Raw genomic sequence first — 23,116 nt, forward strand, 5'->3', positions numbered from 1 at the left:
TATTCTAGTTTGTGAACAAGATAATATATATAATCTTGTGTTTCCAATATTTAGATACTATATTTGAAAGATTATACTTCATGTTCTTGTCAATAGAAACTTGATCATTAATAATAATTTACTTAATTATTACAATATTATAAAGACAAATATTGATTACTAATTGTTATGTATCATATATTAAACTATTCGGTCAAAATAAACACTAATTAAAAAAACTAATTCACCCTCAAGTCATGCACTTTCTTCCAGTCATATCGTCCTCGTGACACGAACGGAAATAAGATATTTTTTTGTTGATAGGGAATTTATTTATAATATAGTTAAATTCCATGGAAAAGTTTACAGAAAGGATTGGCAAAGAAGAGGAAATAACTTTCAAAAACTTAGTAAAAAAATACGTTCCTAATTTTATATAGCAGACGTGGCTAAATTATCTGCAGAATCCAGAGCCTTAATACCGTTTAACTAATGTGCTTACCACAGATTTGATATGTCGCTGGGACCTCTCTGCAAATCCGATCTGGTGACCAAGCACACGAATAACACCAAAAACTACTTAATCAAAACTAAACAAGCACAAAACCTCTTGCAAGATATCCTTACTCATACCAAAAACATTCTCAACTAAACAAAGAGCACCGCCAACAACTGAAATTACAAAACTGTACTAACCCTCTTCAACTGAAATGCAAATTAATTCAAAGCAGCTAAAATTTGGTACAAAAAATTAAAACAAGAGTGAAGATGACAGAGGCATTCTGTCCAGACTGTAAGAAACCAACTGAAGTAGTTTTGGACCATGCTGCAGGAGACACAGTGTGTGTGGAATGTGGGCTTGTGTTGGAAGCTCACTCTATTGATGAGACTTCTGAATGGAGAACTTTTGCAAATGAATCAGGAGACAACGACCCTGTTCGTGTTGGGGGCCCCTCAAATCCTCTTTTGAATGACGGAGGTCTGTCCACTGTAATTTCAAAGCCCAATGGCAGCAGTGGGGATTTGCTCACTTCCACATTGGGACGCTGGCAGAACCGTGGTTCGAACCCGGACCGCTCTCTTATCATGGCATTTAGAACAATTGCTACCATGGCAGAGAGGTAAACAAAAAAGAAAGCTCTTGGGTTTGGTTTTATGTACTTTTTCTTTCAGTTATGGGAGTAACATTTGGTATAAGATTTTTGGTCTGCACAATTTGAGAGACTAATTTGGTAATTTATGTTTTTTTGTGGGTGCTCAAAATTTGAAGTTTAGAGAATAGAATTCATTGAGATTTTATCTCCCGAGAAAAATGTAACTATGCTCACCTTGTCCCTTGGCGGTGCATCAAAATATTTTATCCTTTTCTCTTTGGAAATTAGAATCCAGTGTCAAAATTTCTTTGGTTTATGTGTGATTACTGAGAAGTTGCAGTTCGGATGATGAAATTCATTGGGATTTTAGCTCCCAAAATCAGTGTGTGGATGCCCAACTGTTTCAAATTGCTAGCATTGCATGCATATACATATACACACACACACACATATATATAGAGAGAGAGAATAGTACTTGGATATTTTGAGAGAGAGAAAGAGAGACACAGAGCTAATGGTACTTGGATATTTTGAGAGAGAGAGCTAATGGTTCTTGTATATTTCAAGTCATAGGTCGGTGCCTTGCCTCAATGGAGCTTGTGATTCTGTCCTAGGCAAGCCTGCCTTACTTCAATTTCTTGGAGGGGGGCGAGCGTGTTGGGGACCAAACCCAAGACTTTAGCTCATCAGCTACTCTTGGCCTGATGGACCTAATTTGACTTTAGCTCACCAGCTACTCTTGGCCTGATGGACCTAATTTTTAACTTGAAGTACAATTCGAGAGTGGTTAACGTAGTTTAAGTGGATTTATTTTAGTGTGTTCTCGAAATGTAACATTGGAAGAAGAAATTCATTTTCCTTTGAGACCCTGAAAAGAGTATTGAGATTCTAATGCATCCATTGATGTTTATAGCTGAAAATGTCTGTGTTTTTGGATTTTCTTTTTTAAAGTAAAATTTCTCTAGCTTTATGAGTCGATGTTATCTCAATTTGCTGTCAGTTTAATTTTAGTGGATTTGTTTGACTTGCCAGTCAAAATCTAAAGCTCAGAGATTGAATTTCACCGGAATTGTTGCTGCCTAAAATATTTTTTAGATGCCCAGATCATCCCAGAGTCGGGTAGGCCTTGAGGTTTTAATTTTATATTTTTGAAGCAAAATTAAAAACTTTAGGTGATGAAATTTATATTGTCTTTAGCTCCCCAAATAAATGCTTGGAAATCCATGTTCTTCTCATTGATAGTCATTGATTTTTTATTACTATTTAGTTGCAAATTTTGAACAGTGTAACATAAATGGATTGACATCGTGGCTACTTAAAGCGTGAGGCTTATGTGGTGAAATTTATTGGGATTTTAGCAGCACCCAAAAAAGTGTTTAGATGGTCACATTCTTCCCTTTGCCAGGCATTCAAGTTACGGACTGAAAATGTCCATGAAAATAAATCTCTTCTCAGTTACTAAAAGAAAATTAAGTCAGAAGTTTTTCAATGTAAATTGAGTGGTTTTGTGTTTTGTGAGTACTCAAAACTCAAAGCTTTGAGGGTGAAATTGTTTGGGATTTCAGCTCCTTAATAAAGGGTCAGATTTCCAAGTTCTTCTTATTGCTAGATATTTGATTTTTCTTATAAAATGAAAAACTTAATGACAATATATTTTTTTTTATTTAAACAAAGTTCTAGTGTCAAACTTTGGTCAGTGTAGTTCGGTGTATTAATGTTTGTGAGTGCTTAAAATTTAAAGCTCGGAGGGTGAAATAACTTGGATGTTTTGCTCCAGAAAAACACATTTAGATGCCCAGGCTTTTTTCATTTTTAGGTATTGAGTTTGTTCGTTATTTTATAAATTATATATGTAAAGTTTAATGTCAAATTTCGCTCACTGTTGTTTTAGTGGATTTGTTATTGGGTTACTCAAAAGTTTGGAATTCAGATAATGAAATTCAATGGGATTTTGGTTTTCCAAGCCAGCATTGAGATGCTCAAGCTCTTCCCAACGGGTACTGAGGTCTATGACTGAAAATGTCCATTTTTGGATTTGTGGTTAGTTTAGTTTGAATTCATTTGTTTATGTGATTGCCCCATTTAAATTTCAGATACTAGAATTCATTAGGATTTTCAATTCCCAAAACAGGGGCTCAGATACTTTCTTGCTTCTTATGATATTTATTAAAATGAAGCCCTTGGTGGTTTGATTAATCTGAACTGCAACGCTATTAAGGGTTCCAACGACATGAAGCAAGTCAGTGAAATAATAGGCCCTTTCTACATCAACCATCCCACCAACTTTGCTAAAGAAGTTCTCACATACATTTGACCCAGTCAAGTGCAAAATACATGGCAAGTGAGAGTATTGATCTCGAAAGAATCTCAAAAACAAAACTACGAAGTCGCAAGAAATTTTCACATCTTGATATGCCTCTCTAATGATGAAATTTATGTCAACATTATCGTTAGATTCTTTTTGTATCCAACATAACCATAACGTGAATAAATGATGAGCTCGTGAAGCGTTTTGCACTCTTTCTCAAAGAGTCAAACTCAAGACATAAAAATGTCAATGTAGTCAACAACAATCATTAGATATGTAGATCTATAGCTAGTGTCTTCTCTACCCTCCCACTATATGTGCTTCTTATCTCTTTCAAATAGCTATAAATATGCCTCGAAGCAATGCATTGTGTCGAACCCTGATTTTTTCGATCTATCCTCTCTATTTCTTCACATTTAAGATTGTGATTATCCACTTTAAAAGTGTTATAAACCATCCTAACATGATTAAAACTTATCAACTCTTCTCCTAAAATCAAATCTCGTCGACCACTAAATAAAGGATTTACTAGCTTTTTGTTGTTGTGGATGTAGTCCTGGTCATGCAATCTTGTTACATTGCAACCATTGGACAACCCACTTAGTCTCCACCCTTCCCAAGAAATTTGATATCGAACACCTTATGTTGAACAATACTCCATCAACATAAGTTGTCTTCTTCTACTATACCCATTTGAGGAATGACCAACAATAGGTCCCAAATTATTTTCCACATGTCTCTTCCACAAAAATTATATTCTTTCCCATTGTTGATGAACAAAATTTGCATTGAACCCATTGCATGTTGGATGAGCAAACACAACCAAAAGAGGAAGATTTTCATGTAAAGGGTTTGCAATAATAACACATGCACAGTGCCCAATAACATTGTTCTTAAAATAATCTATTATGATATCATAGCCTACAACTCCCTGACCAACTGTCACCAAGGAATGTGATTGGCATTGATGTTCTTCTTTATTACCATAAAAACCCACCAATGTATCACTTTTTGCTACCCATCTAACATACTTTCTCACAACAGTTTCATCTTCAACAAGGTAGAAAGGAATTGGGCCATCTAGAAGCATACACTTTTCCTACTACCAAACATGTAGTTGTGCTCCCTCAAGATTTATGCCAATGACTTTCTAACTTGCCTCAAAGTTGTAGAAATTAAAGGACTATCCAGATTCAAGCTAATAAAGCTATGTAATCTAGGACCTCCCCATAACTTGATCATCTCATAAAGGGATTTAGTGGATGTACTATACCTTCTCCCTGCCTTTGGATGCATTAGGTTGTGAAATATATCCTTGACAAAATCCCAAACTACATATTTAACTTGTAATTTTCCTTGTTTGTGTGCCTCACACACATCCTTGCAAAACCTAAAGACATCCTTCCTTTTAGTCGATTCAAACAACTTCTCCTTTAGGGATCTAATTCTAACAGAGAGTATAGAAACCTTTGTCTTTTCCCACCAAAGAGCTTGTATTGTTGATCTTTGGCTAGCATTTGAAACCCTAGTAGCTATTCCATGTTCATTTTGAGTCAAATAGTCTAGTCTTCTCCCTCTCCTTGTATCCTCCCCATGTCTTTTATTAGCACATTTTTATTCATGATATAAATGCATCCTAAAGTAATCACATTCTGGAATCATCTTACAAAAGTTGCACATCAATGATTCAAATGTGATCCCTATCGCATAAGCCCTCTTGCAATGAATATGCCTATATGTCCCATCAATACAATATTCATTACTCTCATAACTATGTGAACAATTGGAAGACTCCAAGGTTCTTAATGTTGGGTCACGACTTGTGGATAAGCTCAATGGTTGATGTGATTGCTGGTAATCCAAGGGGACTTATATTGAATACTTGAATTGCTAAAACTTAGATTCTAATTACTTGCGTGGAGGATTAAAAAAGGGGCAAAAAAGATGGGTTTAGGAAGACTTCGCTACTCCTAAGAATGCAAGAGACAATGAATGATTAGATGAAATTCAACCAAGCTTTGCTTCACCATCAACAAACAACTCTACAAAGCTAGTGCGATCTCCTAAGGTAGGCACGTGATGTTCAAATTATTATCAACAACAAAGACATCATCAAGGCAATGCATATCCATGAGGCAAGTAGCAATTGAAGTTAGGCTCATTAAGAGTTCCAGTTGACCACACAAGGCAAACCTACAATCAACAAATTGCTAGTGGTATGGATAAACAAATTTCATCATTAATCATTCACAACTCCTTTCATTCATCTAATTACTCATCATCTAACATGAAGATCCAACAAGAAACCATGCACTTGCAAAGAAACAACACATTCCACCATAACTTCAATGAAAAGGAAGTTTATTTACAACTTTGGCAACAATCTCAGCCTTCTCCTCCTAGTCTACTCTAGCTGCTATCTACTATTTGCTATTAACTTCCTATTCACTATTTCTAAACTTTAACCTTTACAAGTGAGAGGGAGTGAGCCTTTTATAATGCTTTCTTTACAATGAATGGCCTGAATTGAATCCATATCAATGGCCAAGATTGCAAGATGGAAACCCTAATTAGGGTTTGTTACAACAAACTCTCCTTAGCCAATGAAATAATTACAATATCCGGACACCTCTTTTCTGAAATATTTGACCAATAGATAGTGAGGGTAGGTATCTCAAAGTCTGTGCCTCCATAAGATGAATTAGGTGCATTGCATCTAGACATGCTGATGTGGAACTCCTTGATTTGGTGAGTGGTGAGTAGGATGACACCTCAATCTGCTTGTACTTGTAGACTTGATTCATCATCATGGAAGAGTGTTGAGCAATATCTCTTGATACTCAAGATTATTCAAGCTCGCTCAATGTGGTGATGATGATGGTTGATCTTGAAATTCCTTGTCTTGAGTGTGTAGAACATGTCTTTGTTGTTTCTCCTTCATCCCTATACTTCCTTTGTATTCCCTTGCAATCATACACTTCACCTTTGATTTGGACGATTTTAGCCCTGAATTGATGCCTCTAATCAAGAGATATGTCTGATAATGCTCAAGAAGTTTGCTGGTGCTGAAGGTGGCTGAGCAAATTAGCCTTATGTCTGCTCTACTTCGCTGTAGTTCTGATTGAATTCTCTGTTCTTATGATTAGATTCGCAGCCCTTATGATCAAGTCCACTGCTATTGCTGATTGGATTCGCTGCTCTGCTCTTGTAGAGAAGAAATTCGCTTTGAAATGATTGAGCAATTGAACATTTTGAATGCCCTTTTATAGGCGCTTATGGAAAAGGTGTCTCTTAGTCACTAAAGCCGACTTAGTAAGGAATTGCAAAAAAAGTCATTGTTGTTTATAAGGCCAACTTACATTTTTCACTCAAATTCAAACCTTGGCGCCAAAATGCGTATTCAATTGTATTTTTCAACGAGCATGAAGGAAATTCGCTTCAATGTTTAGGCAAAGGAAGTGAACTTCGCTCCAATTGAGGAGCGATGGAAGTGAACTTCGCTCCAAAATGGGGGCAATGGAAGTGCTTTCAAAAAAGTTCGCCCCAAAATGGAGGCAATGGAAGTGCCTTCAAAAAAGTTCGCTCCTAGACTTGACCAATGGAAGTCGCTCCTTTTGAAAGGCAAAGGAAATCCGCTTCAAGACTTGGGCAAAGGAAGTGAAGTTCGCTTCAAATCATGAGCAATGGAAGTTTTTTGAAAAGTTCGCTTTTAACCAAGAGCAATGGAAGTTCACTCTTCTTAACCACATCTCCTTCATGCGAACCCACCTCTTGATAAAGTGCAATCAATCCACTTTGATAGCAAAGGAAGAAATTCGCTCCAAAATCAAGGCAAAGGAAGTTGTTCAAAACTTAGGCAATGGAAATCCAATTCCGCTCCAAGGCAAAAGCAAAGGAAGTTTGCTTCAAAACACAAGCAAAGGAAGTGAACTTCGCTCCTAAGGAGGAGCAATGGAAATGCAATCAAAAGTTCGCTTCTATCCAAGAGCAAAGGAAGTGTAAGCAAACGTCCGCTTCATGACTAAGGCAAAGGAAATTCGCTTCAAGGCAAGAGCAAAGGAAGTGCAAGCAAAAGTCCGCTTCATGACTAAGGCAAAGGAAATTCGCTTCAAGGAAAAAGCAAGGGAAGTTCGCTCCAAATTGGGAGCAATGGAAGTATGTTCAAATCACCATCTCCAGCTAGCTGTTACCAATCTTCTCTAACTTGATCAACTCTCATGTCAATCTTTCATGTCAAAGGAAAGGTTGCATTTGCATCAAGGCAAAGAAACCTTTCAAGAGTCTTGATCGGCATTTGCACCTTCAGTTGCACTTATTATTTTGCCTTTATCAAACAGATCAGGTTATTGAATTTTGTTTGCACAAGACAAAAAGTGTCCAACAGATCACCTATATCTTCTAGCATTAATTCTTGCATTGAGAATCGATGATTTTGTCTTCATTTGTATTCTTTTGCCAAGACTGATCGGTATTTTTGTGTTCATTTGTACAAAGTCAATGCATTCATTTCCTTGCATAAACAAAATCTTCACTCCCAGATAGGTGATCAGAGCTTCATTTGTATTTGAGGATTTGATCAATCAAATTTTGCTTGCCTTCACCTTTCAAATCCTCCTTGATTTGGGGCTGCCCTCTATCTCCTGCAATTTCAACACCTTAAGTTATGGTACCAACATTGAAAGAAAAAATGAAGGGTAGTTAGATTCTGGAAATCAAAGAATTAATATAACATCTGATAACTATTCTTATTTCCAGCCTTGACTCATACCCTAGCCCTTCATTAAACTCAGATTTTACTTGATAGTGATCATGTTAGCACAGTTTCATCAACAACAGAAATATAATTTGATAATTAAAAGCCCAGAAACGAATCATCCTAAGGCAATTATAATGTTCAAAACTCAACATATGTCTGATCCAAACCTGCACTAAAGAGGTTAACTTAAATCAGGCTGAGATTTAATGAAAATATCTTAGAAATCACAGCAAATGATGTTTCCAGGTTTGAGATTGCTCAGAAATTCATTCTAAGAGGTGGTTAAATTCACCTTAATGCTTGCTCAAAACTTTCTCTGCTTTCTGCTTTCTCTTTTTACGATCTAATAGTCAGAAACTTGTCTTTGTTTAGACCTGCAATACTGGCTTCAATGCCTGATAAGACCCCTTTTTATGTCTGATTTTACCTTATGTGGATTTAAATATCCAGTGTTTTATTTATGTGACACATCCTTTACTTCCAGGGCCAGCTTCCTTATTTCTTGAAGTCACACCTTGCCTCATGTCTCATCGTGGCATGTGCTGGAGATATTAGGAGTCAAAAGAAATGGTGAGGTGGATGCTCCTCTATTTTGTTTTTTTAATGCCTTAAAACTTTTCTTCTCTCCAAAGTTTGGTGGGGTCCAGCAAATAAAATAGGATTGTTAATATCTAAAAAAAAAGTTTTTAAATTTCCACCTCAAGAGCTTGTGGGCCCAAACCATGATACGGTGGAGAGGGAGTAGAAATCACAATGCCTTAAGAAACTTTAAAATCTTCATCCTAGAGTTGGTGGGGCCCAAACATGTGTGACATGAGGGAAGAGAAATGTGAGGTGTAGTGGGATGTGGAAGTGAAGAGTGGATGTTGGGGGAAAGGGAGACATAAGGGATATGGGTGATGAAAGTAGGAGATACGTGGGGTAAGGTAGATTTAGGATGTGGGAGGTATAAGGGGTAGTGAAAGGAGTTAGGATATATGGGGAGTAAAATGGAACGGGAGGTATAAGGGGTGGTGAAAGGGTAAGGGGTTAGGGTGGCAGGTAAAGGGAAAGGGTAGGCCAAGGGAAGTAGAGGGGTAAGGGGTGTGAGATGGAGGGTAGAGGATGTGGATGAAGGTAGAGGTAGGTGTAAATGAAGGTGAAGGGTAATGGATGGGTATGCTCGGATGGGAAGAGGGTTAGGTAGGCGAGGGTATAGATGAAGGTAGGGAGGTAGAGGAGTGGAAGGAGATGGAAGCTAAAGGAGATGGAAGTGGTAGTGGGGGTAAAGATAAAGGTAGGAAGGGGAAGTGAAAAGGTAGGATGGTAGGTGAGTAGAGGTTGGAAGGAGATGGAAGGTACGAGAAATAGAAGGGAAGGTGAGGGTGCATGGAAAGAAATAGAAGAAGATGGGATTGAGAGGGGGAAGGTGAAATGGTGATGGCAATGGTGAGGAATGGAAATGGGTGTGATCGGGTTTGGGCACCCACTGACAGTGCTGGGAGAAGTGGAAGTGATTATGCCTTGGCTGGGCAAAGGAAGTGTTGTATCTCACTTAGTCCTAAAGAGAGAGACTTGATCAACCCCAGAGTGACTACAAATAAGAGGCTAATAGCAAAGACTCGACAACTACCAACGGCTAAGCTAAGACAACTAGCTTAGAAAGCAAAAAGGCGGGGGCTCCCATTTCCAATGGAGCGATGTGTGAATACATCACAACAATGCCCAAGTTATTTCTTCTCATTGCTAGCCATTGAGGTCCAGGGCTTAGTATCGTCATGAATTTGAAGCTCTGAGATGTTTAGGCTGAATTTGAAGCTCTGAGATGTTTAGGCTTCCAACTAAATTCTAGACACAGCTTGGCTTTTTGACAGTGTTTGTACATCTCTGTTTGTATATGGTGAAATTGCAGAGGTAGAATGTGTGACAAATCGAGAAGTTGGTCCTACCTTCTTGTCGATTCGTTTTGGGAAAATTCCTACTATGCAAGTGGTAGGTAGCCACATGGATTTAATAACTTCAATCATAGTCATTTCATATCTTTTGTTTGCTTGGTACATCTTGGATGAGGTTATGTGCCACCTTTAAGGCAGTATGGGGTAGTAGGCTTGGGCTGCATTCACAATATTTGGGAACCTAGGTGGCCCTTGAATGCATCTCATAATCGTTTGTAATTTTCCCCTTAAATTTTTTTGATTTCAACACAACAAGATTCACCCGTTAAGGTTAGAATAATCAAACTTGCGTGGAAAGGAAATACTGGAAGTAACCCTTTCACTTTCTGATTACCGAGAGCCCAATTTGGGAGGGTGAGATGTAATGTCCCCATCCTAGTCAGGGACAGTGGTTTGAGGAGTTAGCCTTTTTTTGGACCCTTGTAGGCTAACAAGGTATGGATAAGGGGGTCAGTGATGCAGTATCTTGAGGAGTGGTCTGTCTATTTGTTCTAGTTCAGTGTTGAGTTCAGTTTTGGTCTTCGTTTCATCAGTTTCTGACATTATATGAGGATTTCCTAATTTTTAGGGAAAAACTGCTAAAAATAGACATGGTCCTATTTTCATTGGCATGGCGAACTGTGGCCCCAACTTCTGACAGATTTAGTTTCTGAGCAATAATGAGGGAGATATGAATTTTTAAGTGGTTCCCATAGACAATTAATGTTTTAATGAAATATTAAAATAAAACCACAAAGTGCATCACTTAAATTTATTTAACTGAAAATGTAATATCTCCTAAGTTGGGCGTTGCTTTTAGGGTTAAGTTGGAAACCCTAAAAGCAAGTTATGATTTTTAAAAACCTAATTGCCAAAAAATGTACTTTTTGGGTATTTAGGCAGCCAAGATGAAATTAAACCTCTTCATTGATATTGAGCATTTGACATTTCTTCTGAGCACTTGGCTATGGCGGCTAGGGTTTGAACTTGTTTTGGAGAGTGTGCATTCTTCAGAATTCAGTAGCTTTGAGATTGTGAAAGATCAATCGAATTGTTGCAGCTTGGTTGGCTTCATTCAGAAGTCAAATTGAATTAAATTGGGGCAGATTTGGCTTCTTACAGGGCAGATTTGTTGTAGGTTTTCTTATTTACTGTAATTGTTGTTAAATTTTTGTGGTTTGGAAGCCTCTTTTCCCAAACTCATAGCTTGGCCATTAATTGGTGCCATCTTACTGTTTGGGCGTCTTATTATTAAATAAGGGCAGATCTGGATTGATTACAGAATAAAAACCAGAACTTTATAAGTTGCTGATTTAATCTTTTCATTTCAATAATATTGGCCAAGGACCTATGGGTATGCTCCTAAATTCTCCAATTTATTGTTTCAGCTAATTATTTCATGTATTATTTCAATATGTGTTGCAAATTTAAAAAACCCCCTTCTGCAACTTCTGTCTATTTCTGAAACACCATCTTAATAATAAAAAATACCAAAAAGAATTACAAATTACAGCAGGTTGAAGAGTTGAACCAGCAAGGGTTCATCACATGAGAGCATACAGTGTTGAGGGGATCGTTAGATGCCAATAACTGAAAATGATTACAATAGTCGGGCGGCAAGCCAACCCCTTCCGCTTATACAACGGAATATTGAGAACAATGCAATCACTTGGCGGTAAACTAGCCAAGGACAAGCCAAAGAATTGAAGAATGCAATCACTCAACCGCTTGTGCAGTAGGAGGACTAGAAATGGAAATTAATATCAACTCCACTGCTTATTCAGTGGGAGGAAAACATTACAATCAAGTCAACTGCTTATGCAACAGAAGGACAGTATTGCAATTTCAAGATAGGCGGCTAAGCCAGCCTCTTCCACTTATGCAGTGGGGACAAATAAGAAATTTGAGAGGATAGCTATTAGTACTACTAACCAGCTTTACAATTCATTACATAGATTTCAAAATTTAAGAAATATTGCTAATCTAAGGTAGGCGGCTAAGCCAACCTCTTCCACTTATGCAGTGGGATAGTAGAAAGCCAAAATGTTGTTGTTAGTACTACTGACCAGCATTACAATGAATATAGAATTTGACAACCAAGTGTTGATTAAGAACTGACAGCTGCAACAAGACCTCCAAACATCCTCTAACAACCCAATCAACTCACACTCTAAAAAACACACCCAAAATCCAACTTTCGAAAATCTGATATATAAGATAGCAGGTTGGAAATGCATAACCAGCAACACCAATCCACACCAAAATGCTCCTAACTCACTCAAAACTCACTCAAATCACCCCACAACACACCCAAACTGACAATATACATTAAGCGACCAAATACAAACTGAAAGACAACATCAATATGACCTCAAACCAACAACACGCTTCCCAATGCAAACCCCAAAGAAGTACGTCTAGGCTGAAAGGTATGATTTGCATTATAAAATTGAAGACTCAAAACTAGGGGTTAAAAACTTACAAATCTCATCCAAAAGAATAGAAACATTTAAAGCCAATACCCAGAAACAGCAGGATCCCGCACAAAGACTTAGGAGTGAAAATATGCTTCAGCCATGATGCCATCCAGCAACCAGGAAACACAAAAAAACTCACACAAAACAAAAAACCAACTAATGCAAACCTTTCTCAATATGCTCTATCTATTTCTCTGAGTGAGAAATAGTCTCTCCACAGCTAGATGCTATATCTCAAGCACGAAACTGACATAGGCTAGGAAGCTCGCAACTTCAAAGCACAAATCTGGCACCATTCCGGCAACACTTTGTTATACAAATTTTCATGGATACCAAAATGAGAGTCCAAGGCCTTTATTTATAACCTCTCACTAGGCCAAATTCAAATTCAAATTCATTCCAGATGGCGCCCAAATCAAATGCAAATTCATTTCATCTTAATTTGGCATTGACATTACATTTCATTTCATCTCCTTCCCAAATCGCCCAAGTGCATAGCATAGTCACTTTATTAAAAATGCCAATAATGTATAAAGTGAGCGCTCAAAAATGACTTTTAAATAATAATATAACTTAGGCAATCCAACTAAGAAAATCGTCCAACTTGCCTTAAGTTAAAATTTAATTCAAAACACCATGTCGACCCCTTTAAGTCATAACACAATTTATGCCTGGACCATGGTAATTATTAAAGTATTAAAAAATACTTTCCAAATATTGAATACTGCCAAAAAGAGCTTGGGCCAAGGAATTGAACTGCATTGCAGAAAATAGTCATTTGAGTTCGAACACAGGATTCAGCCAAAAATAATACTGCCAGAAATAACCACTGAGCTGAGCTGTAGAACCCTTGCCAAAATAAGCACTGCTAAAAATAGTACTTACTATAAATAGCATATTGCTAAAAATAGTAAGTGTTTCCAAAGTGATTTTGACCACGTTCTGAGCAGCAGTCGTACTTTCTAAAAATAGTAAGTCTGGAAAAAGTCACCCGATGCAGATGCATGTCTAACCATCCTGAAGGTCTCTGAAAACCCAAAAGGAATCGAGAATCAAAACTGTAAAACTCCAACATATATGCCCCTGAAAGCACCAAAGAATCCTCCTAGAAAATAGGAAACCCTAATTTTGCATTTGACTGGCCTACGGGCATCCGAGGATAGGCTAACAGTCATTGGAAAGTGTAGTGCTAAAAATGGGGACATTACATCGTTATACCACAACCTTGCTTCTTGCCTATTGGAGTGATGGGCTGCCCTATTGCAATGAGGAGGATTTGAATGTTATTCATACTCTTATATGTGCCCAACTTTATTGCTACACCACAACCCTGAGGGCTCCTTCCATAACTTTTACATGTATACATATAGGTACATATATTCATGAGAGCAGATGCTGGGGGAAGGTTTTATCTTATTGGTTTCTAAAAAAAATTTAATAGATGAATTTGCACTCAGCCATTACATGAGTCAAGGGGACTTGGCTGAATGGTCCAAGAAGAGACTCAAAGAAGCTCATTACCAAAGGTTCTGAAATACTGAAGTACCATATAAGAACGTGCCAGATGGGGTTTATATGGGTGTGTGTGAGTCATTGTTTTAAATTTAAATTGTTAAATAAAAGATTAAAAAATGTTTTGTCAGTCTTATGAGGCAACTCGCAAGTTTAACTTTACTCTCCAAGAAAATGAATTTTGTCTATCTTTTGTTTTCTTCTTGTTGAACTTCTTCTTGAGAACTAGTTGCATGAATACAGCTCTAAATGAACATAGTAACACAATTAAAAATGTTAAAAACTTTTTATATTGATGACCTGCATTATACTAGAGTGACATTTCCTATTTGTACATGATTTTAAGTTAGCATTGATGTCTATTTGGCAGATTCTTAAGTATAGGTGAATTTGAAATCACCCATGATAGGTTTTTAAGCAAAGGTCTAAAGGCCCTAAAGGGATCCAATGAAAGTCAACACCACAGATGCCAAAACAGTAAGTACTGCCTGTTGCCATGTTTTATATGGTCTATGTTTGTCACAATCACAATACTCTTCTTGAGCATGGTTGAGAATTCTCATGTTTGACTTCTCTCCTGGAAAATGAGCACAGTCAATTCTTTTGCTATGTTATTTCAGAGTTTTCCACCCAGTCCTTTGTGTATTTATTCTTCTTGTTGTCCCTGAGACTGAGACTGAGTTGCTTGACCATACTTCAATGATATTCAAATAAGCATAGTAAATTTTACTAAATAAGAAAATACCTTTGGAGTTATTATTTGTAGTCTATTACAATGATGTTTACTAATTTGACATGCATTTTTACATTCACTATTGTTCGCGTATTAATCATGCTTAGGTGGTGCTTATGTGGTAGCTTGTCTAGTTTCTCCTATATATGTACCTCCATCCTAATTTATTAATCCACTCAGCCAATCTTCTATTTTGCCTACAACTTGCTCTCATTTGTTGTTTTCATTTTCCATAGTTTTCCTAGCAATTTCTACATGGTACTAGAGCCATGCTAGTGCAAATGGAAATGCATATAATTGGTTTGTGAGTTGCATCTAAATTGGGTCAAGGTTTGTGTGGGATTGTGGATTTGTAGCATTTTGCTCATGATTTTGGCATTAAGATTGCAAATTTGAGGAGAGATTTGCAAATTGTGCAAATATTTGCACTTTTCAGCTCAAATTGGATCAATATTTGCAAAATCGTGTCAACTTTGCATAATATTTGCACTCCTTTGTGTTAAGCTTGCAAAAATAATTGTATGTTTTGCAATTTTGTGGCAAAATTTGCAGTTTGGTCTCAAATATTTGAAGAAATCTACTCAAATGTGTTAAATTTGATCCTTGTGAGGCAATATTTACAGCTATTTGAAGTCTTTGGTAGAATATTTGCAGGTTATTTGCTGATATTTGTAGTTTATTTTGTCTTCATGTGAACAAATCGACCTTTGACTTTGCAATTTGGCTTTGTCATTTGCAAATCCGGTTAAAAAATTTGCAAAAATGCCTTACGATCTGCAAATATTGGTGTTTTCGGCCTGCAATATGGCATCAACATGCAATATTGTACTACTTGTGTGCAATATTATGGTGTGGACCTGCTATTTTTGCATCGACCTACAATAAATTGCAAATAATTTGGCATCGATCTGTCATTATTGGTGTTGACTTTCAAGTTATTAGAGGTTTGGCCTTGTTATTTGGCGTGATTTGTTGAGTTATGGCACAATTTGCTGATTTATGGCATTCATTTTGGTGCTCAGTGTTGGACTTTGACCAGCATTTGATTTTCTGTTTGGGGTTGACCTGCTTTGTTTCTGGCCTGATTGGCAACCTGTTCTATTCTAGCTATCTGGGGTTCAACTTGCTATGCATTCGAGGTTTATGGGGCAGCATTTTCTAAAGACTCAAATCCAAAATTTATCCAAATTTTCAGCAAGTTGGTGTTAAAATTCAGCATCGAGAGTCTTCAATTGCCTTTAGGCCTTGTTCACATGGAGAATTAGCTCTTGGTTCTTTCCAACCCAAGGGTCCTTAATTCTCTCCTCATTTTCTCTCATTTTCCCTCAAATAATACGAAAACAATTTAATTGTAATTTGTAAAATTTGCATGGCATAAATTTTGGTAATGCTCCATTAGGCAAATTGGAAAAAAATAAAAGTGCTACAACTTTTGATTGGTAGCTCAAAATTGAGTGCTTTTTTTGTTGTAAAAGTGCTATTTTTTGAGCCGAATCCATTATAGTCAATTCCACACTATCATTGTAAAGTGCCATTTTTCGCTCCAACTGGTCTTGCCTATGCACTACATTTATAAAGTGCCAATTGTGGGGGTTGGTGTCTGTAATACCTAATCCTAATCAAGGGAGGATGTAATTTGAGTTCTACATTTTCAATTTGGAACACTAATTGCTTGCTTAGAGAACTTGATGATTTGAAACTCATTTGTGAACTTCATCAGTTACAACAGCTTTGCATTGCCAATGGCATCAGTTTGTCTAATTCTTTTGAACCAGCATAAACAGAATTGTCTATTGGTCTGACTTCATCATCTTGTGAGGACACAACATTTAGTGATGATAGGTATACATTAAGACCTAATCTCTTCCACGTATATTTGCATATACAGTTGAGGATATTCCATCTCCACTTATTGTTGCATCTATAGTTGGGGATACTCCATCTCCTCCATCTGTTGCATCTATAGTTGAGGACACTCCTATTGTACTTGTTACTACTTTTGAGTTCAGAGTCACTTCTTTGAGAGATTCTAGTGGTTTGATGCAGCAATCTATTCGTTGTCTTCTAGATAGCTACTTTGGACAAGTACTTGATAGACATTGCTGGTTTGTTTTATGAGTCCAATTTTGCAGACTTAGAGAATACCATTGAGGATATTCACATTCTCTTTGATGTTAGCTCCTATGGAGTTGCATCATCTTCTTCAGATGTTATGAGGGCATCTTCAGACCCTCTAGTTGCTTCTCTACATCATCATTTGTCACAGTTTGGCATTGGTGTGGAGATGTTTGAGCAGCATTTGGAGGGCTCATCATTGTCTATGGATTATGTTCTACACTGTTTTCCATTAGATTTTGGATGCTCATCTTCATCAATGTGGCCTAGAACACTTGATTTTGTTATGGTACCTTTTAGCATTGATATGGGGATACTTGAGAAAAGTTCAGGGGCTTCATTCTTGTTGAGTTTTCTTCCCTCATATTCCTTTTAGGAATGATAAGACAACTTACATCTGTGGTTCTATTTCTTCCTAATGGGAGGAATGTTGTTTGTCGGGCTTGGATCATCTTTAGTATTCATTATCAGAAAGTGTTGATCTTCAGAAAGTTCATTAAAACCTTGTGTATCTGTAGTTGATTGCCTGCTATGTTCCATCCACTTGAAAGTTGGGTTGTTTCATGCACTAGCATAGTTTCATACGTTGTTCTGCTGGATGTTGCTTTAGAGTGCAAATATTGACAAACTCGATACACAACAATTTTGGCCCAGTCCATGTTGTTTTGTTGATGTGCACATTGTTAGAGAACATGTTTTCTTCATTTTATCTTGATATCTGGCATTTAGGCTTCAAACTCTGAACCCAATACCCAACAGACAGGGATTCCCAAGGAAGGAACTAGCACATTCCCAATCTGTGTTGTGGTGTCTACCATACAAGAGTGTAAAAAATAACAAATTATATGTATTGTATTTTTGGCATGAGTAATGCTGTTTACAGCCATAATGTCTGTAACATCTATGTTTTTAAAGCTGTGGATCATGCACAATTTAGAAATAAATGGAGCAGAGAAACAAATAAGACATCGAATTTTGAGAAAGGCTTCCTCATGGAAGGTGCTGCTACAAGGAATTAATATATAACCACTATCATGAAGGGCGAGGAAGCCTTGGGTGCAACCAACAGCTAAAAAGTAACACTGGAAATGTTTGATAGTTTAGAATCCCTAGGATGACAATGCTTTAGATGAATTTTCTTTGAATTGAGATTCAGTTGATGGAGGATCTTGATAATTATTGAGTGTTTTAGAAGTTCTATTGAAGGGGGCTGTGATTCTTCCAATGATTATTCAATATTTTAAATTAAATGTTATATGATTTTAATGTTAAGAAAGCCAAAATCTATGAATACAGTGCTTGAGTGACTATTAAATTACTGATATAACACAGATTGCGTACTGTTTTTTAACATGTAAACTTTAAAGTTGTCACTATTTCAACTCTTTCTGATTAGGGCTTTGTGTTTCTTTCAAACTGCAGGCTGGGTCTCGTTGCAACTATCAAGGTACACGTTGCACTGATCATAGCCCGACTTATTATATTATTGCTTGTGTCTAATGAGAGTAATGAAAAAAGACAGCAGGGAGCTGTAATATAAGATAACTGAAACTTTTTAGCCTGTTGTTAATTTTTCTGAACTGGAAACATTCAAACTTCATAGTCTCTTGTTGGCATTTATTTGAACTAGTAATTGACTGCATACAAGCTTCTTGATTTTTTCTCTTCTCTCTAGATATACTAAGTTCAAATTTAGACAAATTCAGTTTCTAACAATGGTTAATGGGAGGGACGATTTTCAATTGATGTCATTTCCTTCATATCTGATGTAGGCTTCATAGTTGAGTAGTTGAATTCAGTACATTTTGATGAACTTTGGTTGGAAATACATTTTAAAAAACTCCCTGAATGTGAGGGCAACCTGACAAGTGGGGGGACTTATTTTACGCATGTGCATCACATTTTCAAGATTTTCATTTCAGAAATGCATCAAGATTGGGCTACTTAGAGTCTAGAATTAAGTAGATGCACACATATGCATTGCCTTTAGAAGACCGAAATTAGCATTTAGCCCTATTTTGGTTGATACCGAGCAACTATTCAATCCATGGTAGGAGGGGGGGGGGATTTCTCCAACTGTACTAGTATAGTTGATTTAGTAGTCAATCCAGACATCTCACATGTGTGATTTAAGGTAAGATTTGGACAACTTGCGAAGATCTGATCTTGTCAGTGGCAGTTTTATTGCCAGATATCATCTCCATAGAAGAGTGAACCTTGTGTTGTGACATTTTCACACATCGCCCCATTGCAAATGGGGACCCCCACTTTTTGCTTTGCCTTAGGTTCGGTTGTATTTTAGCTTGGTCCTAGTTGTTAGTTAATCTTCGCTTATGGGAAGAGGTTGGTTTTGTTGGTCTAAGATTGAGAATTGCTAGAGGTTGTAAAGTTGTCAAAATTTTGTCATGTTGCAAGGTTGTTAGGAAAGAGGTCGAGGTGAGAGAAAGTTTAAAAAATTTCTTTCTAGGGGTCATTTTTCCACCCTTTTGAGAATAGGTGAAACCAAGTGTTAAGCGATGGAGTTTGTTTCAAGACAATTAAAAAAATGGAAATTTCCACTCCTAGAAATTGAGTGCTAAGTGAAAGAGAAGTTGGAAATCTTCCTTGTGAAGATTGATTTTCCACCCTAAAGGGAAATTTACAAGGCAAAATATGGTGAAAATCAAAACCTTCCTTGTGCATGGCAAATTTATACTCCTTCCTTGTCTTGTGCATTTTTCCACCCCTTTCAATTGAGCAAATTATCAAGAAGGAAAGGAAGTGAAGGTGAAAATCTTCCTTCTAGGGGTCAATTTTCCACTCTAGGCAAAAAATTGCTAGAAATTGGAACAAAGAAGGTTGAAAAACAAGGAAATTAAAATCTTCCTTCTACCTTGCGATTTTCCATTCCTACTAGAGGTCAATTTTCTACTTTTCAAGCAAATGATGAGCAATGCAAGTTAAAATGGAACGAAGAAGGTAAAAAAAAAAGGAAATCAAACCTTCCTTCTAAGAGGCGAATTTCCACTCCTACACGTCAATTTTCCACCCTTGGTCTAATTTGAATGATGAATTGTAATGCCTGCCAAAATACCCTAGAGAAATACAACCAACTAACATACAACTAGAGATAATATTTATTATTTTTAAACATCTACTAACACAATATAGTAAACTATCATTACATCAAAAGCATTAATTAACATCTACAAGATTATATAAAATATCTTTAACATCATAATTCCGCAAGCGGAATACATCACAACATCTATGATTCCCTAGGGTACTTCAACGCCATCACGTAAATAACCTTAACACATAAACACATCTCCATCTATGATACCATTCAACATACATTACATTTATTTCCCAATTGATTACTTTCCTTCTTAGCATGAGAATCATTATTCAACAAATGCATATCCTATCATATGATTCATAGCCCATTATCCATTTGATTCATTTTAAAACACCAAACCAAATGTCCCTAATCCCTTTCCAAACCTTCTAACATGTCATGTTATCATGAATTATCAATTAGGCATCAACTATCACAATCTATTTCATTTCATACATCCTACAAGATACTCAATCTTATTTATATTCTAGAGATATCCATGAACCAATAATAACATCATTTCCATTGAAACATTCATATAGCTTCTTCCAATTTAGAATTGCATCCACAATCAATATCCTTTTACAATGAATTCAACAATCATGTTATGTTACAATACATCAAGATCTCAATCCACTACAATTCCTATTTCATATGTTTTCAAGACACTGTTACATATTCTTCCTTTATAATTATGCCTTCCTCATGATACAAGATACATAATCTCAATTCCACTACACAGAATATACTCCACGAATCCATCTACATGAACAAAAGATATGAATCCACATCCATGCGCAAGAGCATCCAATGAAGAACATCCCAATGGAAGAAGGCATCCAACCACCCGATCATGTGGAACCATAAGGAACCACCCCCTGTGCTAGTAGATGGCACAAGATCCCATTCACACTCTATATCTAGGCTGACACCTAGCTACGAAAGAGATGAAACAACTCCAAGACCATAATCATGACATAATCCATCATACAGGACATCCAGAGACACCACAATACAAGCATAAGGAACTAGAATCAACATGTAGGGTAGAGTGTCATCACATGCTATCAGAGGATATCCTAGAACTCTGTCCCAACATCTGTGATACACATGCGGAATCGTCTCAACCTTTGAGGAATCAAGGGAGTTCGGTTTATCCTGGTTACCAGATCTTCCCATATCTCACTCCGGTTTACTCTAGGCCATGAGATGGGGCATCACCACAACACATTTCTTATCTTACTTAGATGAGTTACTACGACCCAACCCACCCAAGGTTAGTTATTATATTATCACTTGATTAATACAATAAACCTCCAATGAGATATCTAGACGGTCTAGACCCCGGCTCCAACCAACAAGGAATCCTAGCAGTCTATTCCTCGTGACCTTGACAGACTCATGGAATCCTACTCTACCTAATCATGCACTTAGACCTTAGGGTAACAACATACTCAAATACAAGAACAAGGGCTCTCAGATGCATCATAACCCGGATAACCAAGGTTATACATCAAATAATAATCCCCAAGAACATGAACAACATATGCCAATATCACAGCCTTACAAAGGCAACCAATAATCCTTAGACATCAAGAATCTCATTATAATAAAAATATTCAACATGAGCCCAAATATCAGCAAGGCTTTTCTCATCTTTCTCAGTCCAATAGTGAAATCAATCATCTCACATCAATAAATCAAGCATACAACATCATAGGGATAGACTCATTCACAACAAAGCACAAGCACGAGAGTCTAAATACCAAAATTTCTAATAACCAAAATCAAGAATAAAATCTCAGCGAATACATCAAACATATTTTTTTTCACAGACACAAAGAATGCAATCTTTTCAAATCAAATTGCATAAGAAGGATTTAAAATCCCCAACCTAGAAAATAGAAGTTAGAGAATGCAAAATTGTTGCAGAAGCGACAAGCTAAATCTTCAATCCACCAACAAAAATCACAATTTCAAGCAAATCCAAGTCAAGCATCCAAAAGCCAAATGAATAATTCTCAGAAAAATTCTCCAGCCAAGCCATGCACACAATAAATTCAAATCTTTCAATAAATAGAAAATGATCCAAAAACTCAACAATTTTTCCAACCAATCAAAATAATCCAAAATATAATATCTCATACCAACCATGCCAAATATTGAGGTAGAACAATATAAAACAATATTATTTAACTTACCCAAATATCTCAACCAATAATAAAATAGGGTAGGTAGGATAATAATTAAATAACAGATAAATAATTCAACCAAAATAATATATTTTTCTTATCAACCATCTCGAAAATTAAAACAACAATAATATAAAATAATATTATTACAATCTCCAAACTCACTCCCAACAATGGGAGAGGGTAGGTGAGATAAATAATAAATAAAACAATAAATAATTAAATAAGCAATAAATAACCCAACAATAAATAAATGGATAAATAAATAAATAAAATAATAAACAAATAATTAAATGTACGGATACATATAAATGCTGCAGCCAATAATAATTTAAACTTAATGCCATTAATATCTCTCACATACATATAAAATATAATAGTAAATAAATAATATTTCATGCATAATTATAAATGCCAAATATTATGATCCACAAAATAATATTAATAAATAATAACCTTCAATAATTAAATCGGCAATTATATTTAAATATTAATGCCATCCACTAATTTAATTCACTATTAATAATTATATAAACCGATTAATTAATTTATAATTTAATTAATAATCACACATTAATATTAAATATTTATATCAACTATTTATTTAATTTTTTTATTATAAACTATGTAAATCCATTAATCTAATTTAACATTATTAAACTATATAAATCAATTATTTAATTAATAAATAATCATAACACTACAAAGCAATCCAACATAGGATAACTCAAGAAACCACTTGTCGCTAAACAACAACTCACACCAAAACTCTAAACCGACAAGGGTAATCAACTTAAATCTAGAGTGTAGAATGGGTTTTCATGTCATCTTTGATCAACTTGTCATTGGGATAAAGACATGCTTAGACCTGTGAAGCTAGGTGGAGTCGATGTCTGGTACTTGCAAACCTGTCACCACCAATACATATACAACAACATAT

General features: G+C 36.2%; 1 protein-coding gene across 5 annotated transcripts in view; it reads left to right on the plus strand.

Annotated features, from left to right (window-relative positions):
* The first annotated feature begins 356 nt into the window (after nt 1–356).
* Nucleotides 357–23,116, plus strand: part of LOC131060372 (transcription initiation factor IIB) — a 69,873-nt gene continuing 47,113 nt past the window's right edge. For all 5 annotated transcript variants that reach the window (XM_057993561.2, XM_057993560.2, XM_057993563.2 and 2 more), the window contains exons 1-2: nt 357–1,100; nt 18,310–18,334. In XM_057993561.2, the coding sequence (XP_057849544.1) occupies nt 748–1,100; nt 18,310–18,334 (378 nt within the window). In that variant the 5' untranslated portion in view covers nt 357–747. The remainder of the gene's footprint in view (nt 1,101–18,309; nt 18,335–23,116) is intronic.

The sequence above is a fragment of the Cryptomeria japonica genome, chromosome 4 (assembly GCF_030272615.1).
Source record: "Cryptomeria japonica chromosome 4, Sugi_1.0, whole genome shotgun sequence".
Lineage (NCBI taxonomy): Eukaryota > Viridiplantae > Streptophyta > Pinopsida > Cupressales > Cupressaceae > Cryptomeria > Cryptomeria japonica.